This window comes from Galeopterus variegatus, unplaced genomic scaffold (genome assembly GCF_000696425.1).
Source record: "Galeopterus variegatus unplaced genomic scaffold, G_variegatus-3.0.2 Scaffold311, whole genome shotgun sequence".
NCBI lineage: Eukaryota > Metazoa > Chordata > Mammalia > Dermoptera > Cynocephalidae > Galeopterus > Galeopterus variegatus.
In genome coordinates, this window is record NW_007726422.1 from 369587 (window position 1) to 395493 (window position 25907).

The 25907-nt window shown below is 36.4% G+C and overlaps 1 protein-coding gene across 1 annotated transcript; it reads left to right on the top strand.

Annotated features, from left to right (window-relative positions):
• The first annotated feature begins 237 nt into the window (after nucleotides 1–237).
• Nucleotides 238–24604, top strand: LOC103586164 (potassium voltage-gated channel subfamily D member 2-like). The gene is made up of 6 exons (XM_008567338.1): nucleotides 238–287; nucleotides 6682–6844; nucleotides 15644–15739; nucleotides 17016–17108; nucleotides 19689–19936; nucleotides 21970–24604. Exons 2-6 carry the CDS (start codon nucleotides 6692–6694, stop codon nucleotides 22145–22147), a joined length of 768 nt encoding a protein of 255 aa, XP_008565560.1. The 5' UTR covers nucleotides 238–287; nucleotides 6682–6691; the 3' UTR covers nucleotides 22148–24604.
• The last annotated feature ends 1303 nt before the right edge of the window (nucleotides 24605–25907 follow it).

Consider the following 25907-nt stretch of genomic DNA (forward strand, 5'->3'; position numbering starts at 1 on the left):
TGTAAAATAATGCTGATCTTTTTACTGCATTTCCTTGGTGCAGTGTGAGTTCAGACTCTTCACATGGACAATATATGGCATTGATAATCCCCTAAGTATTAAAATCAGAAGTTTTAAACATTATTTGGGTCATAACACTTTTAAGAATTTAATAAAAACTGTGAGAACTCTTTTCAGGAAAATGCATATGCAAACACACGGCATGATGGAGTTTCCTGACCCACTTGAATTTTATCCAGACATTCCTTGAGAGTCTATGGAATCCCAGCTAAAAATCTCTAATTAGGGTGAGGAATCCTCTGGCTTCTCCTTTAATTTCTAGATCTTAAGTAAGATTATTAATGTTGCAAACAGTGTGAAAAGGGTTTTTTTTGTTTGTTTGTTTTGGGGTTTTGTTTTTATTTTTGTTTTTGTTTTTAAATATACTATTAAAAGAATGGTAGCTCCTTATGTGGCTGATGCAGGAGATAATACAGAATATTTTAGGTAAGTATATATGTGAAGTAATCCAAAAAACATTCTCATGCTTTTCAACGGAGCAAAGATAGTATAGTGATTGATCCTGCAGACAACAGAGGCAGAAACAAAATCAAGGCAGCTTTTTAGGCAAACGCTTATTTTAAAATGTCACAGAGAAATCTGTCTATTGTCGAAGTAATATCAGGGCCCCTCTGGCAAACAAGTTCTGTACCACACAAGCAGGTGTTAGCAACACTAAAAAAGAGAGAGAGAGAGAAGTAGTTTGCTATTTGCAAACATTGCAACTACTATAAAAATTATCCATCAAACTGTGATCCTTCTAAAATACCAAGCTGATGGCAGAAAATCCATGAATAACATAGCTGCTGAGACCCTAAGGGGTAGCATTATTGGTTAAGAAGTGATCCAGCTTCCAGGTAAAAAGAAATTGTTTCTTAGACCTCTCAGGCTAGTCAGGTCAAGGAGAAAAATTCAAACACAAAATCAATAATTAAAGTACATACACACACATAAGTAGCTAATGGCTTTCACCAGGGTATTATGCAAATCACTTACTTTCATCTAACTTTTTAAAGGATATCTATCTTTCAAATACTTACACTCTCAAATACTGATTCACGTCCATATGAAGTTGTTCTTATTTTAATTGTTGTAGTTGAAATACAGTATTTGTTGAACCAGCACCTGCCCTCTACAAAAGACAGGATGCTCCCGGACTTCTGTGCACCTGCACAGTATCCCTCATTCTATTCCTCATCCCTAGCAATTTACAACTTTTCATTGTAAAAAAGAAGAAACGAGCATGAGAGACTGAGTTGCAGTATGCATTGAGGTTTATTTTAAAATCAGCATTTTCTTACTATTATATGAGGATCTTTTCTATTTTATGATTGTTTATAAATTACATGATTTTTGTTTTCTCTCTTAATATCCATGGGGAATAGTTTCACAGATGGAAAGTCATGCATTAGCTGGGGAGATGTGCCTTATATGACAGTTCTCCTTTATCAAGTGAACCGACATTTATACTCTTAAAATAAAAAGAGAAGAAAAAATAGAAACTATATGAATAGGACCAGGAAGCTAACACTATTGTATCCAATGACTGAGTAAGAAAATTCAAGGGAATATTTCTCCATTTGAAACCTCTAGACAGCCATTCTCTAGCCATATGATTTATAAAGAAAAGATTAAGTAGATATTAGTAAAATTTAGTCAATGATGTATTATGTTTAAAATTATGCACACTTTCCAACCTATTTCAATATTACTATATAAATTGGGAAGATGGATGGATGGATGAAGAGATAGATAAACAGATAGAGATAGATTCATTCAAGTTATTTGCTTGAACTAACTAGATTTAACCACTTCTTGGCATTCGGTTCGTAGAGTTCATGAAAGAATTCAAGAACTTTGCATGAAAGTTTTGGCTAACATTTGAGATTAAAATTTTCAATAAACAAAACTTAAATCTCTTCTGAGGAATTGGTCTTCCACCCAATATGATCTTTAACATATGGCAAAAGATGTAATTTCAGCTAAGTATTTTAGGGCAGTATTTGCAAATTTAAAATTAACATTTTTATGCAGAAGACATCTCAATATTGTATCTTTATAACTGATGTCAGGAGGAAAGTTCTGGAAGATAGATGCCCAGGGTAAAAAAGGAGGAGAAGGAAACAGATGGTTCTGCTAACAGGGTGGATGTAGGAGGAAGAGGGAGAGCTTAAAAGGAGAATGTGGAAAGTAGAAGGAGTACGGGGAAAAGCTTCCTTTCAATTAACAAAGTTCAAGTCACTGCATTAGGTAAAACAAAAAAAAAAGAAAAATTGTACTTATGCTTTCATATTACGGCATCTTCTCCCCTGTTTTCTTTGATTTTTTTTTTTTTTTTTTTAGAATTCAATAGTTATGTTATTTTACCTTAGAGGCTTCTTGTAGTCTTTTAATCAATTTTATTAAATAGAGGGAAAAAAGGTGTGTAAGAAAACGAACACCAGATCTATGCAATGTTTTAGCATAATTCCTTTTGGGGAATGGATTTTTGAATATTGGAGACATAATATAAAATTCTGAAGAAAAACAGAAAGAATAGAATATATAATACTATTGGACTCAGCATAAATTTAAGAAGTCAGGAAAAAATGAGATGTGTTTTTATATTGAATATGAAGAATAAAGTACCAAAAGGTAACCAAATTGCCTAGGATAGAAATAATCATTAAAAGATGGCAGTATTTTAGGAGCCTTTAAATTTTAAATGATCATCCAGCCACAATAAGTGTCACATCTCATTAAAAAGCTTTCAATTCTAAGCCTTTCCTCCACTGAGTTTCAGAAAGATATAATTCCTGAGGTGCACAATGCTATTTTGCTTCTTGCTATGAGTTTGAATACTAGTTAAAAGATCTTTTGTTAAACAAAGGAAAGCAGCTGGTTTCCTCAGAAAGAGATTTCCTATCCCCAGTAGGTCCTATGTCCAATTACAAGTTTGCAGACAAAAATTATCCATTTCCATTTTTCCAGGTCATTCTTAAATGAGAAGAGAAACAAAATGGATAAATATAAGAACAGACATAAATCGTACTATTTATGTATTTTTTTAGTATTCTCCAACATATTCAAACTACTGACATATGCTCAAAATATAGTAAATATCAACAGCAGTCTAACCGTAAACAGTCGGGAGAGCAGGGAGAGGAACAGAAAGGGTAACCTATAGAATACCAAGGCGTGTGCGGAAGGAGGCAGCTGGAGCTCCTTGGGAATCAGCCATGGGCTTGGGCTGCCCTCCCAGGAATAATCACAGACAACCTGTGCTATCGCAGCACCCCTGCCTGTTCTGCTTCTTTCACCACCTCCCTCTGCCCTACCGCACAACAGCAGAGCCCTGGGGACCACCCTAGTTGGCCATAACATGGGAAAGCTCTGTCTCTCTACCTGAAGGTAAAAACGTGAGAGAAGATGCACCCACCAATGGACACTTCATTCCTCCCTGCTCTTCCCACCACGATCTCTGCAGTCCTGCCCAGTCATCGCAAATGCTCACCTACGCTTTCTAATTGTGAAGGGATTTTGGATTACAAAACAAATATAGTGGAGGTAAATAATAAATATTACCTTTTATTTGATGCAGATTAGCATAGCTTTATGACATTAAACCGTCAGATCTGCCATCTCTTTTCCCTTATGGATTCTTCTAGACTGTGAATTTGCTGCCTGGTCCATCTCTTTACTTTTCTGCGATTTATCAAATAATGACAAGTATGCTGGGCTTGCCTATGACATAGTGAGCCTAGAATATAAAACGTAGTTAATAAGTACTAATTTTTAAAAATCTCTCAGAGAGAGGCAGGAGAAACTATGTGATGGATTCGTTTAGTTCTTTTATTTCATATATTTATATTTTTAATTATGTGGAGTCAATGCTTGCCTTTTCTGGCCATAACAAATAATTGAGTTTTATTTACTTTCTCTTCTGAGAAATATTTTCTAGACCATAATCAGTAGGCTTTAAAATCAAATCCCATTTTTCAAAGCTGTGTGCATGTGTGTGTACATGTGCGTGTTTTAGCTTTCCATGGTGCCTACAGCATGATCATTGCAAAGGGAAAAAAGATGTTTATAAAATATGGCCAGGCACTCAACGTGAACTGTAGCAGATACAGAAATTGGCTCGTGTGCACAGCATTATATAAAAAGGAGTTGACCTTCCAGTCCCACTGATATATCTCTGTAGTAAGAATGTCCTCGAGCCTTTTTTGCTCATCTTCTAAGTTCCTTTAACTTTGACTGTTTCTTCACTAACATAATCATTAGATTATGATTTAGCTTCCCAGATGGACTACAGAAAGATATCCCATTTCATATGGACACAGCATCCAGTTCTTGGGTTATTACTATTTTTTTTTTTTTACTATAAATGAATACTGTCATTCTGATGCCACAATCTTGTGGGAAGTTTAGTTACAGTGAATTAGCTAACTGTTGATCACCCACAAGTACCAAGAAGAATGAGTAATGGGGCCTTCCAAGCAGAGGACCAGAGCCCCAAATGGGGTCACCAAATGTGGTGCTAGTCAGTATCGCCTTTGCACTTGCACCAGCCTTCCCTCCACCAATTCCTCTCCAGCTTTCATATGTGCAGTGACGCACAAATGTTCTCCCACAAGAACAAAGTTAATCAGAGTGATAATTTCCTAGTCCACCCCTCAAGATATAGTGTATCTCCCAGTTCTCTTAAACCCCTTGAGTGTGGACTCAATACCTGAGTTTCTCTGAGCCCTGTTTCTAAGGACCACACCAGAGGCCTGAAGTGAGCAGGGAGTAGTTGGAGCTCTACAGACACAGTCAGGTAACTTCTTTCTATGATCGAAAGACCCCTTCCCCAGGAATGAACCCTTAGACAAACTCTGTATCAGTAAAGAAGAGAAAATGTATTCATTCAACTAATATGTAATAAGAGCCTGCTTTATGCCACTGAGACGCAAAGTAGAACAGCTCCTGCCTTATCAAGTGTATATTCTAATGTCAGAAGGATGGATGAAGAGTCAAAAATAAATTAATAAATAAATCTTTCATGTTCATAAGTACTCTGAAGGTAATCAAATGGAAAAATGTTACAGAGAATGATTAAGGGAGAGAATAAGACTCCTGTGGATACAATGGCTAAAAAATAGCTTCTAGGATGAAGAAGTTTAAGTGGCAACCTGAGTAATGGTGATCTGGATACTGCACATGCAACAGAAAGCCAGATGGCCAACGTGACCGGAGAACGGTGAACTTGGGGGAATGTGGTGTGAAATATAGGCAGGAACTAATTGATGTCGGTCCTTGGAGACAACAGTAAGGAGTTCAGATTTATTTTAGCTTCAAGTCTATTAAAGGGTTTCAGCAAAGTAGCAATGGTCTAATAACCATTTTTAAAACCACAACTCTGGCTGCTACGTTGGCACAAATGGTAGAGTGGTAGATGGAAAAGAGAGTTTGGGTAAGAAGCTACATCCATGGCTCTGGCAAGAAATGATAGTGGCTTGGTTTATTGTGGTAAGATGGAAGTTGAATAAAGAGACCCAAGTGGGAAATAATTTGCCTTGCTCAGAGACAACAAGACTAGCTGAAAGATGGTATGTGGATATTGGGGCTTGGGGACTTGCTCTTTCAGTTTTGGTATGAGCAACAGGGTGGTTTGTGATTGCATTTAATTATAGATGGCACGCTGTGGGAGGAACAGATTTAGGGGGATCGAGGAAGCTAGGAAACTAAGTGCTCCATTTTGGCTAATTTAAGTTTTAATTGGCTCTTAGGCATCCAGGGGTAGAAATAATCAGACTAAACCACTGAAGATATGAGTCTTACTTTCAGGAGAGACATCAGGGCTCTCACTGTACGTTAGGTATTGGCTGCATATAGATAGTTTTAAGCTATGGGACTGGTTGAAATCACATTGGAAGAGGGATTATGTAGAGAAGACAAGAGGACTCAAGACTGAGCTGTGAATTTGAAATCGGAGCAGGGGAAAGGAGCCAGAAAAGATGAAGGAGATCAGCAACCAATGAGGTAGAAGGACGACTAAGGGAAATTTCTAATACTAAAGCCAAGAACAAAAAGTGTTTCAAGGAGAGAACAGTCAACTAATCAGATATAAATGGGAGACTGAGTCAGATTATCATGGAGAAATGACCATTGGATTTCACAAGCGAAGGTTAATGGGGACCTTGAAACATTTTTTAGGTGACTATACTGATGAAAGGAATATGATGTACTGCTTTTTCTACTTAAATTTCATAACCAATCCAATGTTGAAAAAAATTAAGTGGAAAAGTGTGTTATCTAGACTATAAATTTCAGTATAGAAATATTGACTGTTAAATAAATGTAAAGAACTGTGCACTATTACATAAAGGACAAATTGAAGAGCTATCATTACATCATCTGGCTTAAAATATTTTCCAAAGTTATTTCTAAATGTTAGAATCATGTTTCACAAGGTCGAAAGATAACTTTTATATTTAGGTGCTCCTTTTATGTTCAGATGTTTCTGGCTTACAAAAGTCTGAAACCATGTATATTGTAGTCATGAAGCAGAAATAGATATATCCGTAGATTTATTTAACTTCAAGCAAAAAAAAAAATACTTGCAACAGGTAGAAAAGTCTCTCTGTAACTTACAACAATGTATTTTTTTCTCTAACCCAGGTATGGTGACATGGTACCCAAAACCATAGCAGGAAAGATTTTTGGGTCCATCTGTTCGCTGAGTGGGGTCTTGGTCATTGCTCTACCTGTTCCAGTGATTGTATCCAACTTCAGTCGAATCTACCACCAAAACCAACGAGCAGACAAACGAAGGGCACAAAAGGTATGTATTCAGCTTTGTGCAACCATGATTTAGTGCCCCCAACTTTTAATAGTGAGCTTTAAAATCCCTTACTGGCTATTCAGTGTTCTGGATTTGTTCAGTAGTCGCATTAGTCAAGACCAGATAGATTATTCTACACTATAAAGGAACTCAACCTGTCAGTGGCTTGAAACAACAAGGAATATTTTTCAATCATGCCACAGGTCCATTACTGATCCAGATATGGAAGCTTCATCTTGACAATGTACTTGTGCAATTATTTAAGCAGGGGTAAAGGACATGAAGCATCACACGCTGCTTCCTGGAAGTGGCCTGAGTCATTTCCATCTCTATTGCATTAGCAAAGAAAGTCATATAGCCATATCTAACTTCAAAATGGGCAGGGGAATGCAATCCTACTACAAGCCAGAGACAGAAAGTAAGAAATATTTGATGAACGGCACTAAGGACAGCAATAAAATGAAAAGACAAATTCTTGGCAAATTTTATTAAAATCATATTTCTAAATCTGATTCATTTAGTTTCTGTTCTTCAGTAGTCAAGCTGATTCCAGTAGATGAAAATTATTAAAGGACAACAAAATGTGTCTCAGATATTTTAAATAGTTGACACAGGAATTAGGAGAAATGTAATCATTCCTAGCTAAGTTTTATTGCTGGCCCAGCAGTTTGCTGTTTCTCTGAACTTCACACCAGTTAATTAATTATTCTAAGAATAAACATAGGGCATATTCATATGTAAAATGGTGGAAACAGTAAGATGAAGATTATATGCAAATGCATATATATCTATATAAACACATCACAATATAAACACAATTTAATGTTTACTGATGGTTTACTATATGCCAAGCATTGGTCTAATGTTTTTCAAAAAATAACTCATATAATCTTCACAACAACTCTGCAAGTTAGTTACCATTATTATCCCCATTTTATAGATGGGAATCCTAAAGTACCCAGAAATAGAGCAATTCTAAGGTCACATACTTAATAAGTTGGAGAGCCACCATTCAATGCGAGTCAGTCTGGCTCCCAGGTTCAAACACTAAACACTATGATACTGTATCTCCAAAAAACTCAAAAAAACTGATTGTTAGCACACTTCTCTTCCCCATTCTTTGTCAAAGTCACCTTGAAAGACAGGGCCCTTGCTGCTTAGAAATAATCTTGGACTTCTCGTTTGTAGTTTCCTCAGGGCTTACGATGCTGTGTTTCCAGTATTCTTCATGATCATTATGTCTGCCCTTTAAGGATAAATTTATTATTTTTTTAAATATCCAAAATCGATTTATAACCATGACTAAAGTGGATGCACAATCTGGGTAATGTGGTATAACTATAAAGTCTCATGACAGATTTTGGTGCAGTTTGTTACTGGCTTTGTAGGTAATGCCAGAACAGGAGTTTAAATATGCTTTTGAACAATGTCAACCTCTTTCGTGAAGTATAAAGTCACATAAAGTATCTCCTTAGAGAGTTAAGTTAATCTGTACGGTCACACAGTATATTGTCCTAAGAACTTGTTCATATCCACTGTTGGAGATCCTCTTCCTTTAGCAAAGAAACATTCTTTTATCTTCCTAGTTGCTTGCTTTATGAAAGCCCCTATTTTTGGACAAATACCTACCCTTTAACTAATTATTACAGAGAAGAGTAATAGATCATGCATTAACACGAATATAGAGAACAGATAATCCAGTGAATAGGGGGGATTAGGAAAAGGCACCCTTGGGCCGCCCTAGTCTCATGCAAGGCACACCTTTGGCAAACAGAGATGGAGAGATTTCAGCCACAACTGGCCCCTCCACCAGGGACCTTCAAGCACCACACCGTGGCTCTGCCCACACACTACGATCCCTCTACTGGGCATACCTGCACATTGTCTAAAATAACAGAAATCCTACAAAAACTTAACTCCTTACCACCCATCCATCTCCATTCTGGAAATCCCTTCTTTAATATAAGAGCTACTTACATGAAAACTGCAGAAAGCACAAATTTAATTTTTCAAAAAAACCAATCTCCAAAATATCTATATGTTTTCAAAGTTTATCACCTGCACTAAGCAACTCAATAAAGAAAATCTTAAAGTATTTTAGAAGCTGTGTTAGTCTGTTTTCTGTTTTCATTAAACCATTAACCATTAATCCACTCATGAGACCATGGTTCTCACAATTCAATCACGTCTTAAAGGACCCACCTTTCATGTACCACACTGGAAAGTAAGTTCCAACATGAGCTTGGGGGAATATTCAGACCACAGCAGAAGTGTTTTGGCCTAGATAAATTTAGAAAGCAAAAATAAATAAATGTGATGTTATAAAAGTATACTAATTGAAAAGTATGTTTTACGAATGTTTTTGATATCTTCAAAATATCTGCAATATTCTAAGTTCTGCCATAACAAAATGAATTATGCATATTACTAAAAGAATTGACTGAATAAAGCCCAATAAAATAAAATAATATAATATGTCCAGTAAAATATTCTGTGACCAGTAAACTGAACATAAGCATCTAAGAAAGAACAGTAGATATGGAACTAAGTAATTTACCAAGAAATATTTTCTACTTTTATTCCCAGGAGATTTTTTTTTAAAGCAGAACATATACCCATTAAGCTAAGATAGTTTAGATTTTCAGAGACTGCATGATTTGCCAAATGTTGAAGTTATGCAAAAATAACCAGCTAATTCATTCAAGTAAGCAGTCCATTCAGTAAAAACATCAGTCAAGCTGACTGATAAAAGTAATATTACAAAATGGTTTTTTAGACCAGACTTTTTTGGTGTTTAGTCCAATTCTCAACTCCAAGCTCAAGCAAAAGCATGTAACATCCATACATGAGATACATTGGAGGAAATTCCCAACATCATTGTCAGGGATGGGTTCCTTCTTCTAGGCTCTCCCCGCAGCAGGTACTTTTTCTGCTTTTGCTATCCACACCTGCTCTTTAAAGGAAATATATCCTTTACCTCACTTCTATCAATCCTTGGTGAAGTCTTAACTAAACACTCACATGAGGGTGAATATAAGCCTAAACTGTGACACCTCTCCCCCATTCTCACCACTGTGGTTGTATTTTAATAGATTTATTTATTCATTTGTTTGTTTGTTTGTTTATTGGTATCTGGCCAGTATGAGGATCGAACCTTGCACCGTAGTGTCATCAGCACCACGCTCTAACCAACTGAGCTAACCAGCCATCCCCTTAATAGATTTATTTATTCTCTCAGTTATTCAATAAATATTTATTGAGTAGAACGTAGTTGCCAAAATAAACCTAAATTGATGCAATGACAGGTGGCAAGGTTGATATTTTGAAGCAGGAGCCAACTCTGTTTTAAAATGTGAATCTCACCACCTAATCATCTGCACACTCACAAGGCTAACCTGTGAGTAATTATCATATAATACTAGTAATTATAGTTATAATTTAATAATACTAATAGCAACAACAACAATCCTCTCCAGAGTTTCTAGAATGTCTCAGGTGCTTTGTATCTGTTATTTATAACATTCACAATCAACTTGCAAGGAGGTGTATTATTTCCATAATATAGATGACCTGCACATGCTCACACAGCTATTGATTAAAGCTCAAGAGGAGAAAGTTCTGGCATTATTTGAACTATGAATCTTTTAGGATTTTCCTGTAGGTAATTCTAAACACAGTGAGAAGTTTAGAATTAATAAACCAATGTACAGTGTAAGCAATTTTTTTTACTTTTCACATGAAGATTTTGATATTGACACAGAAAGATGTTACCAATATTCAGTCTATGGTTTATCACACCGTCCTAGGGTGGTTCTCAAACTTTAGATTTGTTAGAATCATCTGGAAAGCTTGTTTAAAAAAATAGCTTGTTGAGCCCCACCTCCAAAGCATCTGATTCTGTGGTTTGGGTTAAAGCCTGAAAATTTGCGTCTCTAACAAGTTCCCAGGTGATGCTGATAATGCTGGTCCGGGGACATTTTGAGAACCACTGCATAATACATTCAGCAATGTCCAAATCAAAGGAATGTTTACAGCATCTTAGAATAATGCAAAGCCAAGAAGTAACTTCTTGCTAGCACCTGAGAATGATCTCTTAGATTATCCACTAATAAGAACAAAATTACCCAGTTTCCAAGTCCTCCCAAGCATGATTTTGTCTGATTCCCGCCTACATCCTCTTTCAGTTCTCACTTCTTCCCTCTTAGAGTCCTCTTATTGTCTTCCTATTGCTCAGCCCCTTCCACTGACCCAAATCCCAGCACTGTTTCTGCCCAACCCTGCCTTCTCCAAGAATAACCAAGCTCTAGGGCTGGAAATATTCCACTCTCTGCCACCAACTTCCTTCCCCCCTCTCTCTCTATTATTGTTTGACATTAACTTGTCTTATTTTTAGGGCATCTATTTTCTTTAGCAAATGGAAAAATTCCAAATAACTTCAGAAAATTTTAAAGTTGATAGAGCTTAATATGCCATCTCCACCTGAGGCATTTTATTAAGCCTTACTTGTAAGAAATAACTGTAAGTAGAATTTTCAGAATACATGGTACAGGGAGTATGTGGGCCTGTATTTGAGGAATAAGGAATTGCCTCAGATTACCAAGGAGAGAAATCTTCTCTACCTCACTTTTAAGGCTTCCTAGGATACCTTTATTTTTCAAAACTATTGAAAACATTTTGTAATTTGGCAACAAGATGGTTCCATAACTTTCCTCGATCTACCTCATCCCTCATTTAGAAGATGGCTGGCCACTTAAGAAAAATCACTTTCTCACTGATGTTTGGCTTATAGATCTTTCTCTGACTGGCTCCCAAACTCAGTTCCAGAAAATACGTTGTTAAGTTTACTTAATATCATTTTCTATAATTAAAAAACAGTCTACTTGCTAAAAACCATTGTGTTCCGCGGCACACTAGCTTCTGAGTGCTCCACAATAAAAGAGTTCCATATCAAATTCGTTTAAGGAAAATTGCACACTATGTCCCCCTGTTGTCCTCACCATGAGCATCCACAATATGATGTGTTGTGAGGAACCCAACAGCAAAAAATCCTGTTCAACATCTCAGCATTGCCCAATCTTTTTTTGACCACAGAACCTGTTGTTGGCTTCTCTGCTTGGTTTGGATTTTACCTAGTACACTTATGAATGCCTTGGAACCCACTTTGGGATTTGGCAAAAACTGAAGTTATGAGAATTTGGATGCATAGGAAAAATTTGCTTATGAGAAATTTTTTCTCAAGCATCATCAGTATTTAAGGCAGATAAATAATTTGAAAATGGCTGCAAAGCTTTATGTATACTGACAATATAAATCTTCTTTTTCATTAAAATTTTGGAAGCCTCCTACTTTCCACATAGGCAAAGGTATTTACTGAAACCTTACTCTAATTTCCATAGTATTCGCTCATACTTCCCCATGCCAAGAAGTCCCTGCAGAGGTGCGGGTGGGCACTGGAAGGGATACATTCTCTCTTACCAGCGGATGGTTTTCTTTTGACCTCCCAATTGCACAGCCAAAGTTGCCAAGATTGTCATACTGAGCAGGTCAGAAGTAAAGTGATTTTCTAACATATCTTTGTAATATAATTTCCCTCAATTACCTGCTGGAACCAGAAATGTAATCACAGGTCATAAAGGCTAGCATTCAGCAGACATTTGGTGTGGTGTTCCACAAGACCAATTAAACCAATTAACTCATATAGTATTGTAGTAAAGTGAAAGAAAAGTCATGATTGAAATTGAGATGGGAGGATCTTTTCCTAACACAGTACATGACTTAGCAAAAATAGCTGTTCTGTCTCTAAAACAACTGCTTTTTCTGAAGCTAAGAAGTAGTTCCACAGTAGTGATTGCCACTGTATGTAGGTTTTCTACTATGAGAAATAGGTTTCATTTGCCTTTGCTGGACAGTATTTTTTGTTCATGTTTATGTCTCATTAATGAAAAAAGTAGTATTTCTCAATGCTGCTGCTAAATACTTGGAGAATAACATAGATGAGACTAGTAAATATGACATAGGCAATATTAATGCATATAGTAGTTGCAAAAGAAAGAAAGAAGAACAAAGAAAGCAAAAAGAAAGGGAGAAAGCAAAAAGAAAGGGAGAAAGGAAAAAAGCGAGAGAGAAATGAGGTGGGGGAGGGAGGAGGAGGTAGAAAGAGTAGATGAGAACCAAAAAAAAAAAAAACAATTAATGTTCTAGGAGACCAAAGAGACTTTAGGACTGAAATTTCAACAATAAGCCCTTTTTAGAAACCAATGTAAGGTTTATTTCTGAATTATTAGGTCAATTCTAAGTCATTTCCAAATGTGCTTATCACTTGCCATGGTTTTATTGAGTCTAGCCTGAAATTCTAGCTCTGCCACACAGCTTCTGAAGTAAAAAGTTCTCTACCTTCAACTTCATTCTCTAACATTGTCTCAGTACTTTAAGTGATCTAAATATTATATTACCAACAAAAGATGAAATTTATCTATTTATCCCACCTATATTAATCCGTTTTTGTATTGCTATAACGGAATTCCTCAGATTGGGTAATTTATAAAGAACAGAAGTTTATTTGCTTACGATTCTGGGACAGCTGCATCTGGTACAGGCCTCAGGCTGCTTCTACTCAAGAAGGAAAGTGGCAGGCAGCCGGCGGATACAAGCAGATCACATGGTGAGAAGAAGCAAGAGAAAGAGAGGCAGGTGGGGAGGTTCCAGGATCTTTTTAACAACCAGCTCTTGTGGGAACTATTAGAGAGAGAACTCACTAGCTACCCCCCAACCCAGGGAGAGCATTAATCCATTCATGAGGGATCTGCCCCTGTGACTCAAACAGCTCCCAACACTGCCACATTGGGGATCAGATTTCGGCATGAGTTTTGGAGGGGACAAAACAGCCAATCTCTATCACCATCACTTATAAATATGATCTTTATACAAGGTATTTTAACCTAGAATCAGCATACAGTAAGAAAAAATTTAGGGAAAAAGAGAGAAGGGGTGGAAAAGCCAGATGATGTCTTAATGCTCTTTTGAGTTTCAAATATCTCAAATGGTGCTGGTGAAAGGGCATCTTGGTACAACTTTGGAGGGAAACTTGAAAAAAAGCATCAAACAAAACACATGTGTGTGCACACACACACACATACCCTTTGATCCAGGAATAATTCTGCTTCCAGAAATTTGTCTTGCAGATGAGCTCAACAGGATGTTCAAGGCAGGCAGAATTGCTTGGTAGTAGCAAAAGATGCTGAAAAAATTAGTTGGTAGTTGTCCTGCTAAATCGTAAATGATGCTTCATTCATACAGTGGAATATTATACATGCATAAAAATGAGGCAAATCTATCCATGTATATATGGAAGGAGTTTCAAGATGTAGTTAATGAAGACAACTAAGTGCAGGAGAGTAAAAATATTCTGAGTAAAAATATATGTGTATATACGTATGAATAGATATGCTTGCTTTTTTATACTTAGGAAATTTTGGATAGGATTCCCTAGAAATAATACCACTGGTTGAATCTGAAGTATAGGAGGGGGACGGCTCCAGGGTCAGAGAGTCTTACTTGCTTGCATGCACTTTTAAAGTATTATAATTTTTGTTTCTTATATATATATATATATATATATACACATTTTCAATTTTAAAAAATCAAGATAATTTTAAAATTTGTATTAAAAGGAACACTCCATGGCTTGAGACTAAAGACAGTATCTATCTGGGTTGTTTAGAAAGGGAAAAGAAGTCTTTGTAAGGTAAGTTTACAAGAAACTTATCTGAGCCATCCCAGTGGGTTTTTTTTTTTTTTACTTATACTTGCCAGATACACACAATTCAAATAGAATGGTCACCAAAATAGTGCTCTTTGGGATGTGAATACCAGACTCATTCCAGAACAGTCTAAAGACAGATATACAATGGCAATTATAAACTAGAATGGAATTCCAGAAATCCGACTAAACAGCCAGTTTGCTCAGTGACAATTCCACTTTGATGATCTCATTGTAACTGCACATTAAGTGACCACCCTAAACCCTCTAAATTGAAGGACATTCTCCATATGAAAAACTGCTTTAAAAATTATAAATATTATAAATCTCTCTTGATAGGCTGACGATGTTCTTCATTTCAACAAATTCAAGAGAGAAATAGACATCTGATGAGCTTACAGTTGTGTGAACCTATGCCAGCAGACAAAGAAAATATATTCAGGGATTTTTTTTTTTTTTTTTTGGAAGTCGTGTTGTTTAGTAGTATGGGGTCTACACTGGTTAATTTAACAGGATAAATGGCAAAAATAAAATTTTATGTTGGAGGATGCAGACACAGCTGAATAGTGGTTCTTTAAAGAAAGAAAGGCAATTGATTCCTGAAACTTAGTTAACTAAATTTTAAAAGAACATTAGTTTAAATGAAAAGGAGTTGGCAGCTGGTTTGCTGGGCTAGTGGTCTTCCTTTCATTGTTTCTCAGTTTTGGGATAAGTGAAAATGTAAGTAAAGTAATACTGATATTTTTCTGTTGACACAGTTGAGAGAAACAATAGTGAAATAACTTGATCTTACTGTAAAGACTTAGTTACAATTCTTAAATGCATCACCCATTCCAGTGTAGTTAGTTGATGTCATTGATAAATGTTAACTAAAATAAAGAACTCAAAAAGGGATGAGGGTAATTTTCAATAGTCACATGTGAAAAACCAGCTTACTTTTAAAAATATGTATGCTGACATTAGTATTATACAGGAGTTCATTCACTGTGTCAAGAAAACAATTCATAAGTATTAATGGGACATTCATTTTTCTCCTGTAGAAAGCTAGACTGGCCAGGATCCGGGCAGCCAAAAGTGGAAGTGCAAACGCTTACATGCAAAGCAAACGGAATGGTTTACTCAGTAATCAACTGCAGGTATGTAAAGCTAGGTGACCAAGCCAGTTGTGGGGCTCTTTTTTCCAGCTGGTAATCCTGCCCCAACTGGCCCGATTGTCGAGCTAGGGCTGGGTCTGGAGCCCTCAGACCCCTCAAGCCTGTTCACAAACCCTTCACACTCCAGGCTGGGTCACCAGACCCCTTACACAGCAGTCTATGAGCTAGGTAACCAGCAAACAGGTCCTTGGAAGCCCTAGGTTGGAAAGCAGGCCACAGTGTGGTGGCCTCCGGGGCAGTAAAACTCCCGCCAAATCACGGCGCCGCGCAGGCGCACTAACTCCACCCACATGCAACCTGTTCACAGCAAATGCTCGGCAAGATCCTGAACATCTGAGGGGCCCTCACCATTTTCCTCTTTTTTCCCAACAAGGTACAATCAAGCTCTTCACTTTTTTAATGTTCAATTTTTTTGGTGGAATATTGATTCAGGTCTACTTACCCATATAATTTTATTGTGGGTAATTATGAAAATGGCTATCAAAACAACAAAAGTGTCATTTTTTTATGATGTCCTATTTAGTTCGGTTGGCAGTAGCAGGTTAGAAACTGCTAAGAAATACTGCCAGTGAATTATGATTCCAATTCATGATCAGGCAATATTTCTGCACTGTCTCATATTAACATAGGAGAGGTAAAAAATGCTCAATAATTCAAGTGCCTAATTCTTTTTTTTTTTTCTTCAAAATTATTTATGTTCCTTAAAGTTCATTTGGGTGGCAGGCTGGGATTGGGAGTGACATAATGTCTTGTTTTAGTTCTTAATGAAGAGGGGACACCATGCAATGTTATGAAGTTCACAGGATATGAAATACAATTTGTGCAACTTTTCTTCTTCCTCAAAGCTTTCCTTTAATATTTAAGATTTCAATCATCTTTACTTACAAAATAGCTTTTAGATAGGTGAGCATGATAAAGGTTTGAGGATTTTCTAAGTACTAAGTTAAATTTTATCATCCAAAGATAATGGCTCCCAGGCTTACAAAGGTAATTAGGAGTTGAATAAATAAAAGAGATTTAAATCTTCAATTCAGAGAGGACTGTCTAAAAGACCAGACCGCTGGTTTGATGAAAATGTAAGTACTGATCATCCAACTTAAAAGCAACTGCACCTTTGTCCCTTTTTGGTTAAAAAAAAAAAAAAGTCTGCCATTTAATCTCAGAAAATAGGCCAGATCTCTCTGTGAAAATGTGTAGCCGAGATTCTTGTTGTTTGCAAATAAAATAGAAAGCTCTTCTGTTTTCTCTTTGTTAACAGTCCTCAGAGGATGAGCAGGCCTTTGTTAGCAAATCCGGCTCCAGCTTTGAAACCCAGCACCACCACCTGCTTCACTGCCTGGAAAAAACCACGGTAAGGAGACAGCGTGACCGCCTTCCTTTACACTCCGACAAGAATTTCATTTGCTTTTGTGCATATTTAATGCTTCCTAGCGGGATTTCATTGACTGCTTTACTGGAAAACATGCTAAAAGAACACACAAACAAAACCCCACAATATTTGAAATTACTTTGAAAGACTAGAGTGACATTTCTACTTGGAAAGTATTTTAGAGACTTATTTAGGATGTTTTGTCCTTAGTGGTTACCTTAACTCTAGTCTAAGGTATCAGTTAAATGCAAATGAAAGTTGTCTTCCAATAGCAAGCCCTATAAAAAATATCATTTTCCCCTGATTCTTAAAATGCTGATTAAACAGAAAAAAATAACAGATGTGTTCCTGACATCTGTCTGGATAAAGAGAATATCAATATCAATAACAAAAAAGTAGATAATAACAGAATATAAGCATTTTTTTTCATTCACAGGTATAATGAATAGAAATAGGTGATTAAAAAGTACCTGTTCTCATAAGAAAAATGACACATTTAGTCACTGGTCTGCCCCTGGGGGCTCCGGAGTGAAACTGTTCAGCTCCATTTCCAAGCTGTCCATCGGATCTCCTTGATAGCAAAGGCACCCATGTGTTCCTTAACTAGCTAGACAGTAGAGATCACAGTCTGTGACCGCAGAGCAGAACAAAACTTTCAGTATATTTGAATCGGGTCAGCTCACTCACTCACTCACCAGAAACACATTATTTATATTTTCAGTTCCAACATATCACCCATCCATTTATTTATTTACCTAGATTGTCATTCAGCAAATACTCATTTCTTGCCTACTATGTGCTTCAGGATACACCATGAAATCAGGTGTGCCTCTGCCACCATTGAGCCTCCATTTATGAAACAAAACACAAAACATGGATGTTACTGGAGAAGGGTAGTGAGCAGAGGAAGAAACAGTGGGCCACCATGGAGGAGGAGGAGAGGGCAGCACCACGAGGGGACAGGCTCAGGCATGGCTTCCTGGGGAGTTTGAGTTAAATCCTACAGGATGCCTAGGTGTTAGGCAAAGAAAGGAAGGGGCTAACGAGCAATGTAAGAACCTCAAGAAGGTGAGAGCATGGCCTAAGAGCAAGTGAATGACCTTGAGGGTGGCCAGAAGGAGAGTCGCATGGCACAAGAAGAGGCAGACAGACAGGCAGTGGCCAGATAATGTTAGGCTTTGGAGGCATGTGAACAATTTTGATCTTTAGCTCGTGATGAATGAAAAAACATTTAAGGTTTTAAACAGGAAAGCCAGAGTAGTCACATGATTATATCTGCATTTTTAAACAAAAATATGGACAGGTCTATAGCCTATTAAGATATAATTCTTTGGAAGTTAAATAATGCATTAAGATAGAAGGTATTTATCCCTCTTTTCCTTTTCTTTTATTTTCCTTTTTTATTCTTATTTTGCCATTTAGTGTTTTTTATTGAATAAAAAATGACAACACTAGCTAATATAATTTAAATTGAGCTACTACCAATTTAAATTGGTTATATGGTAACCAATAACAGAATGACTTTACTTCCAATTACTGATGTGATAAATTAGAATCTCATGTGTTATAATTTGCATTAGGTGTGTGAAATATGCATTGTGGGAGAAGAAAGCTGTAGGGACCCCATGGGCGCCTGAACAGGGACACACCCTGGCAATATGGCGACCTTCCTGGTTCTTCTCCGCAGTAAACAAGCCCGCTGGCGCCAACACCCAAGCCCACCCGCGCCAAACCTCAGCCAGTCACAGGTCAAGGCTCACCTCCTGCCCAGCCCCGTCCAATCAGTTACTGCCCCGTCCACTCTCTCTCCCGCCCCGGAGCACAGCACCCTATAAATGTATGCGCAGTCCTTGAATAAAGCGGAACTTCTCTGGCGAACTGTTAGCCCGGGTCTCGCGTGATTCCTTCGTCCGTGTGTCCCTTCAAAAGCATTGTGAATATTTAATATTAACATGAAATTTTGTCTTATCTGATCATATTACTCTCTGGACTTTAAACAGTAAAATGTTGAATTCATTTATTTCAAAATGCTTGTCTCAGCAAAGAAATGACAAAATGAGTAACTAAAACAATATATTTCTTATTAGCCAGTGAGTTGCTTCAATAGTTAGACTAATATTTTAGGATGAGAGATGGTTAAGTGGAACTTGGTACATGCAAAAATAAAAAATGAAATCAACATGAATTTACTAATTCCTGTGTGTATTACCTATATGCATTTTTGAAGGATTTTTTTTCTTCAACTTATAACTTCCAGTTTTTTATGTTTAAGATAATAAATAATATTTCAGGATAAAGTTAGTCTATAAATAGACACTAAATCACTTCATAAGTCAATCTCTAGGTCTCACTGAAGATTATTTCCACATAAATGCAAAAAAACAAGTGGGTTTGACAGTCTAATCTTTATGAAAATGGTGTTAACTACCCATTGGATCCAGTCTGACTGTAACTGTGTATATTTGAATTTTAAAAATAAAGCTGTGTATTTCCTTGATAAAAACATTTTTTTTCAAATGTGTTTCTCTGCTTTCTTTACATTTTCTTACAAATTTGGAACAGAATCACGAGTTTGTGGATGAACAAGTCTTTGAAGAAAGCTGCATGGAAGTTGCAACCGTTAATCGTCCTTCAAGTCACAGTCCCTCTCTCTCTTCACAACAAGGAGTCACCAGCACTTGCTGTTCACGACGACACAAAAAAACTTTCCGCATCCCAAATACCAACGTATCAGGAAGCCATCGAGGCAGTGTGCAAGAACTCAGTACGATTCAGATCAGATGTGTGGAAAGATCACCGCTATCTAACAGGTACTTGAGATTAGTCTGTGTTGTGTGCACACATCTGTGCTGGTTCACAGGGCATATCTCCTGCAGTCATGCTGCTACCTCTTGGCATCTAAATCCCAGCTCCTACAGTTTAAAAACAAAATGATGTTGTAACTAGTAGGAAAATGGACCTACTGGTATATCCATTGAAGGTCAAAAGTAGCAGTTGTATCAGTATTCAAGAGTAGAAAGAAGAAAAGGTAGTCAGGCACACACAAATGTGTTTTTATGTGTTTCAACAACACAACATTTCCTTATTTGATCAAGGACCTCTATACTCAGGAGCCCATAATATAAATTCAAATAGCCTAAAATGATGGTCACTACTAACAGACAAATGAAATTGACATCAATGTGACTGAGAATTATTCAACAGCACCTAAAAATATATCAATATATTCAATGTAATAGTAAAAATTAAAGCTGTGGGGCCGGCCCGGTGGCGCACTGGAGAGTGCGCCGCTTGGGAGGGCGGCGGCGCTCCTGCCGAGGGTTCGGATCCCATGTGGAGACTGGTTCCTGCTCACTGGCTGAGCACGGTGCGGGCGCAACACCGAGGGTTGTGATCCCATTGCCGGTCAGTAAAAAAGACAAAAAGGAAAAAAAAAAATTAAAGCTGTGCTTACACAGGTCTCTTTTATCACTGCAAAATTTTGACCATAAAGACATTTTGGCCACATCAAACACAAAAATCAACCTGATACAAAAAAAGATGAGTGAAGTATTAACATTGTTTACCTCTGGTTAGTTTATGGACAATTTAAATGAAACCTTTATAGTGATATTTTCCCTTTGCTTTTCATTATTTACTATTTATTTTTACCACAAGCATATGTGTAATAAAAAGTAGTACATTTAAACTATATAAGTCATTTATGGGCCGGCCTGTGACTCACTCGGGAGAGTGCAGCGCTGGTAGCGCCGAGGCTGCGGATTTGGATCCTATATAGGGATGGCCGGTGCACTCACTGGCTGAGCGTGGTGCAGATCACACCATGCTGAGGGTTGTGATCCTCTTACTGGTCAAAAAAAAAAAAAAAAACTGTATAAGTTATTTAAAAAACCACTTTTTGCCAAAATAATTTTACTTTGCTTTTCAAATTGTAAAGCATACTTTTTAGAGTGACAGTCTTTAAATTCAGTCCTACTTCTTTGTTGGCATTCAGCGATCTCTGTTGAAAACCTAGATGAGATTCTGGATTCAGGCTATGTTGATTTACATAAATCAGATGTCTCCAGGACCAAAATATTAAAGTTTGGAAAGATGAAATATTTCTGTCTTTGAGATATTTTTACCTCTGCATTGTTTTACACTCATCATAAAATGAAGTAGAAAATGGAGAAGCGTTTAGAAAGAAAATCTCAGTACATAAACATTTTGTTTTCTATGAAAATAAAATATTTAGTTTAAAGCTCCTGTTTATATTCTTCTGGCTGCTTTCCCCCTTTTCCCTTCCCCACACAGAGTATAAAATTTGTGCAAGAATACCACTTGGGAGAACCTTGAAGTATTAGGTAGTAATAGCTAACTTTTTGGGGTTCTTAACATATGGCTGTCACTAAGTTGAGAGCTTTAAAGGCATTATGTTACCCAAAGAGACATGATTAAAAAAAGACTGTGGTCAAAGGAATAGAGAAATACACATGGCATGACCCTTTCATAATGGTTTCTCAAATCTCTCAGAAGTCCTGTCTTAAAGAAAACTATTTTATTTTGCTCATCTTAGGCTGTCCAAATCTTTACTTGATCTTCTTTCTCTTTTGCATTTTTGTGGAATACACTTTGTTTGAGAACACTTTATTGAACCAAATTGAGCTGACTTTTAGAAATTTCTTTAATGGTAATGTGCAAACCTTAGCATGTGCTAAGGTTTGGTCTTTCATTTTTAAATTATGGTGATTTTTCTTAGAAATTTTAAATGTTATTTACAAACATTAAAACATGCATTCCTCAGTTGTATGAAAAAAAAAATTTTAAATAACCTACTTTCTTAAATCTATTTTTTTCTCATCAGCCGATCCAGTTTAAATGCCAAAATGGAAGAGTGTGTTAAACTAAACTGTGAACAACCTTATGTGACTACAGCAATAATAAGCATCCCAACACCTCCAGTAACCACACCGGAAGGAGATGACAGGCCAGAATCTCCTGAGTACTCAGGAGGAAATATTGTCAGAGTGTCTGCTTTGTAAGACAATTGAAATGCGATCTAAGAGAATTTGAGCCCTGGCTGTGAGAAGAATCTCAATGTAGAAGAAAGAAGAAATAATAAACCTTTTGCAGATTAAGACAGCAAAGCAAGAAAGTTGTAGTGAAACAAAAACAAAGCTTCCAAACTTGAGGATGTGAATAAAACCACCAATTGGCATTTCTAGACAGAGTTTGACCTGTTATACAGAGGAATTATCTGTGGCCCTTGACTTTGTGAATGAGCACAATGAAATGCCACCTATTGATGCTTCTTATGCTCAGAACTCTTTTTTAATAAAATAAATAAATCTTTGAACATAATGTTCCAGTTGAATGCAAAACAAAAAAAATATGGAAAACATTTTGATAAAATTTTTCCTGTTAAAACCATGAACATTGGCTATGATGAAGATTATTACATATAAAAAAAAACCCTCACACAATACATTTGTATTGACTGAAGGAAACCATCATAATGCATGCTAGAATTCTTTGGAGCAGTGATCTCAGTTTCCTTATGTTGTCTTCAGAATAGGCATGATAAACTATAATTGTAGAAAGGGGGAATTTCTGTGCACTTACAACAAGCTGATTGTTCATGTTCCATGGTGGGCTGTGCAAATAAACTCCTTTTAGAATTGCAGTATTTCTCATGGGGATGCTCATTAGTAAATCAAACGTGTTCAGATAGTTCAGCATTAATTATCATTTTACCTTGCACCTAGATACTGTTACAACTGCAATAATTCATTGTACAACTGTTGTATCAGGAATCAGGATTTTTTGTTGTACTTTCCAGATCTTTATAGATACAGTAAGAGCCACATTCATAGAAAAACTTCTGGTGTGGCCAGATTTTAGGTAACTTTTTAATCCAAAACTATTGTGCCATAAATGTTTTTCAGTAATATTCTTCCATTCACTGTATTTCTGTGACACAGTACATTATCTGTTCCTGTATTTCTATAGCACCTTTCTATTCGGTTTATCGTTGTCAACTGGACTAAAGTTTACTGTAATTCAAATGACTTTCCTGCTTTTGTATTCCCCAACAAATTATCTTGTAAGCAGATTATCATCAATCCCCTTGTCAAAAACTAGAAAAAAGGGAGTTGACATCTACTAATTATCTCTAACGTCTTTGCTGTTTATGGAAAAGCCCAGATACTGGATATATCTCTATGTGTTTTATGAAAAGAGTTGACTGGGACTAATATCACGGGATCAATGATCTGAAAATCTTACTTGATGTATTATTTACTTTGCTTTAGATCTTGAATACATTTTGAGAATAACTAATGCGAATTGAAATGCAGAGATAAACTGGAGTGTTTTATGTAGCAATATTCTGTGAAAACGCTTTCTATGCCATTCAGGAAGGCAGCACAAATTTATCTCAAAAAGGTTTCTGTATATTGCAAGGTGCAATTTTCTCCACTACATCAAGAGGATAGGAGTTTGATGATGCAAAGTTGATCTCTATGTATATTTAAGTGGAAAGTATTTATACCTTCTCACCCTTAAAATATATCAGCAGACAGTGTAAAAAAGTTTTATGTCAATGAGAAGTTTCTGTTCATTCCAAGCCACCACTGTAAGGAATAAAGCTTAGCTTCTGTACATGGAAAGAGTTAATAATTATCCCTCTACTATAGAGATTTTAAAATGCATATCACAATTTATCATAAAAAAGAATTAATACAACCATTTTCAAGTAAAGCCAGAAATTCTTGCTTCCCATTTCTAGAATAGCTTCTAGAACAGTGCTGTGTACACAGTAGATCTTTATAAACATTTGCTGAGTGAAAGTAAGATTAACTCAACTATTTCTTGGGAAGAACTGGCTTTATTCCTAGTACGTCTTTTAAAAAGTTACTAATCTTCCAGCAGTGTGAATATTAACAATTATATTAACACCTGCCTCATGTCACTTTATGCTTCTAGAGCAAATACATAGTGAAACTTCTTTGATGGCATTTACTGAAAAAAAATTTTTTAAGTAGACTAAGGAAACCACAATCAGGAATATTTACGTCTTATGATTCCCAATGAGAAGTTCTATTTTCATGTTCCTAATATTGCATAAAAGAAAATGCAGTTAGATTATTTTGGTTAACAATTCTGCCTCCTCTTTTGATTTATCATTTATCCAAAGCTATTAATTTCTTTAGACGTTTGGAAAAGAAAAAAAAACTTTTTGATGTTTTAGGTGATTTAAAAATATACTGTGTTGGTGGTGAATGACTTTTGATGACTGTGTTAAGTGCATCTGTACTGTAAGTGAAATGTAATTATTTCTGTGTACCATATGGAGTAACTAAGGTCATTGTTTTTGACAATTTTGTTTGAAATTCATGTATCTTATTTCAAAGGATAGCATAATATCTGCATTATGCTGGAAAAAATAGACCTTTGGAGAATACTTAAATAAAACATGTGCATGCTTGAACAGGACAAAATACTTGACTGTTGTCCTTTTTTCTTAGATTTCATTTCTTTCCAACATCTAGGATGTGCTATACTCTTAATATATATGTGGGAGAACAAAGTAACACACACAGACAAAAAAAACAATAATTGGAAGTAACACAAGTCTAGTCTAAACTGGAAAAGACAGCAGCTTTCTGCCAACAATGGGAATTTTGTCATACTTTAACAGAAAAATTAATATTATTTAAATAAGGCCAGTCCCAGGACCTTATGTACTTCTTAATCATCACTGTTTGCATTAAGCAAAGAGAAGCTCTGTGTAACAGCTTTGGTCAGGACAGAGTTCATTAAATTCTTAATCAAAGTCTTTTTTCTATCTAAGAAAACAGGGTGATTTATTTGTCTAGCCATATATGAGCATATATGTGTGTGTGTAAATATTCATACACATATCCATAGGTTTTCATTCATTTTTTAAAAAAATATACACATACCATGATTTCTCTTCAATATCTTAGAGGGGACAAAAAGCAAGGAACTGTTAGGAGATTATTATTAGAAGAAAAAGGACAAAGTAAATCATTTAGTACAGAGATTGATTTCAACTAGTGATATACTCATACATGAATCTCTTGGTGGATAGTCTTTATATTTTCTTGTTTAATTCTTTTACTTTCCAGCCCTTGGCTTATTGAGCTGTCAATCCTGCATTAAAAAGGTTCAACATACTTTCCTATTCCTTCAACTTAGTCATAACGTTGGCTTGAAAATAGCCACTGGGGAATTATATTAATGTCTGCCAGCAGCATTGCTCAAAAGAATAAAAAAGGGTTCGTGATATCAAATAGATGACTCCTCAGAGTTTCATAAGAATGACATCTCCTCTTCCCTAGAGTGTTATTAAGGTGTTTATTTTATTAACTCACAGGTACAAGAATGGTTATTGCTTTGCACTGTGTAAACTTCATCAGAATTTTCACACAATTTATAGGCACACTGTGTGTGTATGTGTGTGTGTGTGTATGTATAATTTTTTTTTTTTTTTTGGCTTTTTTGTGACCAGTAAGGGGAACGCAACCCTTGGCTTGGTGTCGCGCGTACCGCGCTCAGCCAGTGAGCGCACTGGCCATCCCTATATAGGATCCGAACCCGTGGCAGGAGCGCTGCTGCGCTCCCAAGCGCCGCACTCTCCTGAGTGCGCCACGGGGCCGGCCCTATAATATTTTTAATGAGGATTTAAATTGTATCTACCTCAGCTGGTTGTGTTTAGGATAGTAAAACATTCTTCAAAGAGTGTGATTTTTTTTTTTTTACCTCTAAGGAATTATTATT

Excerpts from the sequence above, each read along its gene's own strand:
- LOC103586164 (XM_008567338.1), top strand. The coding sequence starts at position 6,692 with ATGGTACCCAAAACCATAGCAGGAAAGATTTTTGGGTCCATCTGTTCG. Across the intron at positions 15,740-17,015 it reads TACTCAGTAATCAACTGCAG|TCCTCAGAGGATGAGCAGGC; the intron begins GTATGTAAAGCT and ends CTTTGTTAACAG. Across the intron at positions 17,109-19,688 it reads ACTGCCTGGAAAAAACCACG|AATCACGAGTTTGTGGATGA; the intron begins GTAAGGAGACAG and ends AATTTGGAACAG.